General features: G+C 42.7%; 1 protein-coding gene across 4 annotated transcripts in view; it reads right to left on the bottom strand.

Annotated features, from left to right (window-relative positions):
• USP15 (ubiquitin specific peptidase 15) overlaps positions 1–1,204 on the bottom strand; it is a 61,673-nt gene extending 60,469 nt beyond the window's left edge. For all 4 annotated transcript variants that reach the window (XR_010080263.1, XM_063396571.1, XM_063396570.1 and 1 more), the window contains exon 1: positions 1,047–1,204. Coding sequence is in view for 3 of the 4 variants with exons in the window: in XM_063396571.1 (XP_063252641.1) it covers positions 1,047–1,135 (89 nt within the window). In the remaining variant the exon portion in view is untranslated. The remainder of the gene's footprint in view (positions 1–1,046) is intronic.
• Positions 1,205–8,607: the final 7,403 nt, after the last annotated feature.

Consider the following 8,607-nt stretch of genomic DNA (forward strand, 5'->3'; position numbering starts at 1 on the left):
GACACATGCTGCAGTATCAACACTGTTAAATATAGTCTTTTATAGAACTGGAACAGTGAGTGATGACAGCTGAAATGAGGTGGGCTAGTTCTACTTCTGTGTATTCATAGTTAATTTTCTTGTAAGTTAATGCTTCAGCCTTTGTCTTTGGGTGACAGTTTCACACAGGAAGAGATGAAGAGGCTGAGTCGTGGAAAAAGTGCCAGTTCCTTATTTTTCCCCCTCCTAAAAAAAAAAGTCCCGTTTCCTAGCCTCAGAGAACTACAAATATAGAAGCTCAATTATCAAATACACGCCAAGAAGACGTGCTTATTTAACCTAATTCTTTTCAACCGTGGATTGTACTGTTGACAATTTATATGACATATGAAGAAATATTTTACAACTGATCAGAAAAACACATTTTTCAAACGTTCATTGTCGAAAACATATCATAAGGGTCCGCTCGCACCTTCACGGACTCCTTCTTAGGAAGCTAACACGTTTACAGTCGCAATAAAATTTAAACTCAAGGCTTGTCACAGCCGTGGACGGGCATCAGGGCGCCTAGGCCAGGGTACAGATATAATTTCTGACAACGTGAAGGTGAAGCCGGGGCCATTTCAGCCTGGATAATGGAAGAAACGCCTGGTAGCAGAGCTCTTCTCCCCCGCCTCGGTACTCCTCGCGCAGCCAAAACAAGCCCCCTGCGCGCTCCGGGCCCGCCATCCGGGGCTGCCAGCCGGCAGCGCGCCCCGGCGCCGCGCCGCTCCCTCCCTGCCCTCCCCCGCCGGGCGCTGACCTCGCTGCCGCCCCGCTGCCCGCCCGCAGCCGGGCCAGGCCGAGTCCCCGCCTGGCAGGAGCTGCGGGAACCGAGCGGCGAGAAGCACTGCCTCCCTGCCCTTGTCACCCGCCTCCACTTTCCCGGCAGCGGGAGGGCCGTCGAGCCACTCCCGGGAGCGGGGGGGCGAGGGGAAGGAGATCGGTCCCTCCGGCAGCCAAGAGGCCCCGGGGGCGGGAGGCGCCGCCCGCGCCGGTCCGCCCGAGCACCCCCGCTCCTCCCTCACCAGGTGTCCCCCTTGCGGAGGGCGGTTTTGAGCAGCGCCGCGACGTCCGTGCGCTGGGTCTCCAGATCCGCCGCGCCTCCCTCCGCCATCTTCTCCGCCCGGCAGCGGCAGCGGCGGCAGGGGCAGGAGCGCGCCGCGCTGCATGCTGGGAGTGACGCCTGCGGGGGGCGGCCGCGGCCCCGCCCTTCCCAGAAGCCGCGGGGCGGGGGCCGGGGCGGGGGCCGGAGCGGGCCCGGGCGGTGCAGCGCCCCCTGGCGGCCCGGAGGTCTTTCATCCCGCCCCCTTGTCCCATCGTTCCCCCCGGGAGGGACGGGCAGGCGGCATTTCCTGCAGTGCCTTCGTGGAAGCGCCCGCGTCCTTCGATCGCTCATGCCTCGCTACCAGACGAGTGGTTTGGATCACCATAGCTCATACGATGATGTTGTTGTGCAAATACTGTGGCGGGTTCAAATAGTCTGTGTGTCTCGCGTTAGCTTTTCCAGACCTTTGCAGAAACCAAGGGCTCATTTGTTGCGCTGGTTTCAGTCGCTCTTGCCTGAACCTTGTACAAACAGTGCAACCTGTTGCTTGGTATTTCACACACACACACACACACAAGGCCACATATTACATTACATAACTGGGTTCTCCCTGACGTTTGTACGGAGATTTCAAAGAATCAAAACGGTGTGGGGATTTAGGGCTGCGGTGCTGGCTACAAACATTTTGGAAACGAGAGTTTGTTCTCATAGATCTAGCTGGTGTGTGTGTAATGCCTGCAATGGTGTATCTTGCCCCCTTCCCCTACCCCAGTCATTACAGCCAGCCACATTGTGTGACTAACACCAGCAGTGTATCTTAGGCTGCCAGTTAATATAAGCTATTAGGCATTACTGGCTAATTAGCATATAGGATCTAGTAGTATGTAGCTGTTACAAACAGCACTAAAAAGTGCTATTTAGATATGTGCACTGCAAAAAAAATGGAAGCAAGGCTGTTACACAGACATGGTAGTACAAAGCTAAGTAAGTATTTTGTCAGGATTATCAGTGAGGATGATGATACTGAAATAAAGATAAAATTAAAATATGAAAATCATATGGAGTATATAAGAATTCCCAGGAGCTCAGAGGAACTGGTGATGACATTCATGGCTTCTCTAAGAGCAGGAATGTGAAATTCCAGGTGGAGAGGCAAGGAAATAAAACATGTAAGTTAGGGAGAGCTGTGCATCTAATGGCTACATTTAATGACAGAAAACTTAACAACAAGAAGAAGGCTTTCAGCCACTTCAGGAATAAATTCCTGGGTTAAAATCTCCAAGTTTTGAAAGAACTTTGACAGGTTCCCACCCCCCACACACCAGGGCTTGACAGATAAGAACAGTGTTTTACACTCTGAAAGATATCTCTGTGCCAAAATTGAATTTATACAGAAATTATATTTTCATGGAAATTTTAGGGAAAGTATTTATCAATCCATGGTGCTGGAAAACACCTTCATTTTTCATCAGGCTGCAGCAGGACCATCAACAGCTTGCTTTGCCGAAGGTTCACCTGGAGCCACCCACACCTCTGTGCTTTGTGCTGCATAACTGCAGTTACTCAGGGAAAGAGCTCCTATTGCTGAGTTCAGTCTGTCTATGGTACTAGACAGGTATTGTGGTACAAATAGAAGCAGCAAAGCATACAGCATGCCATTTGGAGCAGAGCTTTAGGAACTACCAAGGAGAGACAAGAGTAAGACAAGAGTAAGACAAGAGTAAGACTCTTTCTGGGACTACCAGTGTTTCATGTGAAACAATTGTTTTCATAATGGAACAGTTATCTGAAACTTAACTCACATTCTTGGAAAATGTGTGTTAATGTTAAATCTGGGAGGGGTTTTTAAGCTTTGTCAGTGGTCACATAATTGTTTCAAAGTACCTCTGTCCAAGACAGTGCCTGAAGATCTTTAAATTTTAAACTGCCTTGTAAATAGAAACAGCACTGGAGATAGTGATGAAGGACCTATCTTCTCTAATGAAACCAAGCATTTGTAATACAGATTTATATCTTACTGCTTGTGTTATAAGTGAATGCAGGATATTGTAAAGCTGGCTGAGGTGGCAGCCCTTCCAGCTATCAGTGGGCCTTCATCCTTGCCTGACTTCATTGCTAATGGATGATTTTTTGTAAACATGTTTTTTTGTGGTTCTAAACCTTGATCTTAAAAAAGGATGCAATTAATACAGTATAGCAGCACAGACATTCAGTAAGTGGGCTGCAGATAACAAACTGTGTAAACTCATGATTCTATTGATTTCCAATCCAACAGAGAGTTTAAGCTCTCAGTTCTCATTTTCAAGTCAATCAGTGGACTTTGCTAACAAAACTTAAAATATGACTTGGTTTTTGGGGATATGAGAATCTCTGCATCTCCGTAGTAGAAACTTCTGTACACAATAAATTCTGTAAAATTAATAGACAACTGCAAGTCTCACTCACAGGTAATATAGAATAATTCACCACTTTTTATTTTCTTTCAATACCACTGCCATGGTTTAAGAGTGGTACTTCCAAATTTAGTGCTCCCACTGAGACTCCAAACCACATGCTGCTCGCTTGCTCTCCCTTCCACTCACCCATATCTCCTGCAGCATGGCTGGAGAGAAGCAGCAAGATACCAAATGCATTAGAACTTCACATTTTATATACACAAACATGTATGTATATGAATGACAACCACTAAAGAAATACCTCATTAAAGGTATATTTTTTTATACACTGCACACAAAATTACATAAAGGTATATTTTAATACTGTACATTTTAGCTATGTGGTTTCTCCTTTCCTTTTCTAAACCTCCTTTAGAATAAAACATTACTGTCACTACGGAATCTGGTTATACTTATTGTAACCTGAAAATATATGCCCACGATCTCGTAAAGCAAAGAACTTTCAAAGTAGAGTGTCAGTGCATTTGTAAAAGGAAAAATAAAACATTTTGACTGAGAAATAAATATTTTGATCAAAATGTCTCAGACACAGAGAAGTTTTAGAAACTGAAAAATTCTTCAGTTGCTGCTCTGGCATTCCAGAAGAAGCTTCAGGAACTTTTGGTGATTAGAGAATTTTTCGCAGAGTGAGTGAAAAAGTACATTTGTTTTTACGAATGTCAGTGTTGTCCCTTGCTGTGTGCATGCAGAAGTATAGTGAAAGGAAACAGTGGCAAACTGTGGTACCTACATACAATCCGCTCATTCTGGAACCTGTTGCACAAAATGCCTCTTTCACCTTCTGCAATGGGATCAAATTGCCTCTTGTAATAGTACATGGGAAAGTGATTTCCACTGAAGTACTTCAGGAGGTGATCAGTCAGTATAGGTCAGACTCATGCCTTGTTCAGATATTGACAAAATTATTTTACTGTTGACATTTGGAATGACCTTCAACCTATAATGTAATTTTAAAAATCACTAATTGACAGTCAACCCTGCAAAATTAGATTATTTGCTTTTGAACTTGCAAGGATCTCCAAATAAATACATAAAACATCTTGTAATTCTTGTTCTTTATCTCTTTTTTCCTGAGGTGATGATGAAGCGAAAGTGGTTTCAAAGAGCTCTGGGTCAGATTCCCCAGGCCCTGGTGCTGCCCCCGTTTACCCCGTGCCTCCCTGTCCTTCCAACTCCATTTCCGTGCATCTCAATACAAGCGTGCTGGAGCGGGACAGTGGCTGGAAAGGGCTGCCCTTGGCACCAGCAGTGGGACCTGCCTGGTTTTTGAAGTGGGTGAAAGTCAGAGTCACAACACACTGTTACCACTGTCCTGCAACTTTTGTGCTCATACTTATGTTTTTTATTTTACAGTTGATATTTGCATATGAAGGGGCGCAGTTTTCTACATTTCAGAGAACTTCCCTTGATTGTATTGCAGTGCAGGAGAGTCCTTTGGCTGAAGGGGTTGGCTGTGCACAAGGAAGGTGTGCTGTTCGTGCACACCACGGGACCCAACAGTGTGATACTAGAGAGAACACCATGGCCAAGTTTTGCTGGATACATGTTTACCTCTTGAGATGTCATTTTCAGTGCATTAACCTTGTAGGTCTCACAGAAACTCTCCTCACCCTTTCTATTTGGGGTGATCTGTGTGAATATATAGTTAAATATCTGGTGTGAAAAGGTGTTTGAGGCTAGAAGCATTTAAACTGAGGATGAGGCTGTGGTTTCTTTAGACTAAATGTGTGTTCAACCTTTTGTCATCCTGTCATCAACACTTCTGCATGCTGGTCTTTTTGGTAGGATGCTGTATGGTGTTTGGGGTTTTTTTTGGATTTTTTTTTTTTCGAGAAAGTGCTGGATTTCCATCTCCCCAGCCATTTGCACCTTCTACTGATTCAAGCAGGAATACTGGAATATGATCCTCCATGATCCACCCAGGGGACACACACAAACTTCAATCAGATTTAGCTGGATCCAACAGCTTACTGAGAATTACAGTCATTTGCTTGGTGTAACTCAGTGTTGCTTTTATTCAAGAAAACATCCAAAGGTCTGGATTTCAATGCACTAGAAAACCATTGTACTTATGTGCTTTCAGTTTGGACTAGATGAGGTAACTTATTACATTCTTAGGAGCAAAACCATTTTTCTTGACTGTTTGTTCTTCCCTCCTGGTCTGTGACAGCCCAAGAGTCTTTAGTTTCAGTTTGTTCTGGAAAGCCTCTTTCCATAATTTCTTGTCCACCTGTTTGTCTCTTTGAGGGCCTCTTTGAGGGCAAGCGGGAAAGCTGCTTTTACACTCTAGAGACAATTCCATTAAGCTGGTTTGAGTTTTCTTTACAATAAGCAGGATGTGCATTTGAAGACTAGTGTAAGTACATTAAAAATATTGTCTCATGGTAAAACTATAACATTAAAATGTCATATATTCTGTCAGTGGTTCTGTTGATTCAGATGTCTCCATAAATGGACTCACTGGCGTGAAAAGGTGTCATGAGAGTTTGTGTTGCCCTTGATAATAGAGGAGAGGAGTAAATGAAAAACAAGCTTACCATCACAGACAGAACTTGCACTGGGACAGGGATATCAGAGTGGAGGTGAGCTGAGTAAGCATAAGCTGTGACAGCATGGAGAGGGGTGAGGAGAAGGCATGTATTGGATTGTACTATGTTGATATTATATTATTTTTTAAAAGTCACTAAAATGTACAACCAACACACCCAAAACTAACTCCAGAAAATAATAAGGTGCATGGACTTCGGTTTTGAGCAATAGTCATTATAATTCTCACACTTGTTTACACTAAGAGTGAATTGGCTTGCACTTAGCTATATGTGCAATTTCCAGGTGAAAATTGGAAATTTTGTTCCATTAAGAAATTTTGCTTGCTATGAGTACCACAACTGCATTAGTAATTGTACAGTTGTGTTAGCAGACACTGAAACGGCTCTTAATCTATCTGCTGGGGGTGATATTTCAAATGTGAAAGTGATAAAATTTAACATTTCAGTCTTGTCAAAGTGTGTTTAGCTACATCCTAAATTTTCACAGAACTGACCCATTTTTTTAAAAATAGCTCAAAAGGTATCATTATTATAGATGAACATAGACAAGTCCACGTGAATATTGTTCATGTTTCATAAAAATTCTAATAATTTTTTAAAATCTGTTGCTATATGTTTATGATGCAATATAATCTCAGGTCAGGAAGGATACGTAACCATTATAATGCAACAAAACCCAGCTTCACAGTACAAAGGTATTAATTTAAGGGTGTTAATTTAAACAATAGCTGATAAAATCAAACTACTTTTATGTATATATTAAGAGCTAGACTAATCAAAGCTTAAAAATATGATAGATTAATAAAACAAAGCTCATTAATATGGCATAGTAAAAACACGTATAATCAAAAGAGCTGGAATAAGCACAAGTTTATATTAAGAGAAAAGTGCCAAGCATTTATTCTTATTCTTGCTGAGATCATTGTAGAAATTCAGAGTAATTTCAGCTGGAAGTCACAGGACATGAGTAGAAGGCAAATCTGCGCTCTCTCACTGTTATCAATGATGCCTGCTTGGATGTGCAGGAGGGATGTAGAAATGATGTACAGGATGGCATTTCATGCTGCCTACTCTCTGTTCTGGGAAGAAGCGGGAAACAAGGGATAAGATGTGTCACAGGAATGGTGTTTTAAAGCAAAGATTGATGGTCAATCAGACACATTTATGTATATTCCATAATATTCATAATCTGGTAGGAAAATGAGGAATCATCAGAATACTTAATGGAACATTTAAATTGCCAGTGAATTTTCAGGTGTTTAAGTAGTTCTAGCAGAGTTATACTATGAAATAAATGGCCTCATTAATCTGGGTCCATAATAGATTAAGCTGTCCTTGCATTTTCTTTTGCTAGGTTTCCTACAGACGAAAGCCTCATGCATTTTGGAGCCCCATGTGATTTCAACAAAATTTGAGAGATGGGTAGTAGTCTTAAATTTATTCAATTCCATTAAGGAAGGATGCCTGGGAAGAAAAGAAAAAAGCCTCAGAAAGATGTTGCAGCATCTCTTTGAAAATCTGTCCCTTGGGATCACCATTACACAAAAAAGCAAAGATTTGAAGTTTCACGGCATAGGAAAAGCTTCAATAAACCATGAGATAAAATCCATAAAAAACGAGACTTCATTACTTCCGGAGCTCACAGAACTTGTTATCATTCAGCTTGTTTAGCAACTTCAAATTTTAGACAACTTTTTTTCTTGCATGTGTGACATGAAGCTTAACAGGGTATTGGATCTTCTGTATCTGTGTAAGGCTCCAATGAAAACAGAACCCCCTCAAGCCAGGGTCCCCTTAATGATTTTCTTTCTGTATGGTTATGCATATATGTGCCAGGAGAGAAGGAGTGGAGAAGGCAGGTAGGAAAGCATAAAAGGACCGAAATGTCATTTTGAGGATTTGGCGAGGCTGTGTGTTACCTGCGTTCTGCCTTCTGACATCTGCTGGCAAACCCTCTCCATTGCAATGCTTGCCCTGAATTTCTCCGAAATCCCTGCACCAGAACTCCACGGGCTTCTCTGACATTTGTGGGTGCTCGATGGCAGTGAAAAGCAGAGCACGTGTGGATAAGAGGTAACTCTGGTGGCTGTCAGGAGCAAAAGATATGCCATGAAACTTAAAGTGGGAGGAAAACAAAGATCTATATAGTGGGTTTTTCACACTAGAAGCAGCATCTCTCCTCATCTCAGGGTATGCCTTCTGTGTAGAGCAGAGACATCTGAGATATCTCTGAACTGCTTGGAAAAGCAAATGTTTCCACCCCAAGTTCTAAGCACTGAACTTTCTTCCAGTTGCCAAATGCCAGCGCACCTGCCTAACACTGCAGCTACAATGGACGTGTGTTCCCCAACCACAAGTAAAAATGCTAATTTTGCTCATTGTGAATACTGAATTTCAGCACCACAGTGCATACAGAAATGACTGAAGGTCTCAAAAAATATTTTTAGAAGAAAACTATACATGATTAATCATTGGTCAGAATGAAAATGTCAAAATTATTCTCATGACCATACAAGATATATGCCCAATGATCTAG

Source organism: Prinia subflava, chromosome 4, assembly GCF_021018805.1.
Source record: "Prinia subflava isolate CZ2003 ecotype Zambia chromosome 4, Cam_Psub_1.2, whole genome shotgun sequence".
In the NCBI taxonomy this organism is placed as follows: domain Eukaryota; kingdom Metazoa; phylum Chordata; class Aves; order Passeriformes; family Cisticolidae; genus Prinia; species Prinia subflava.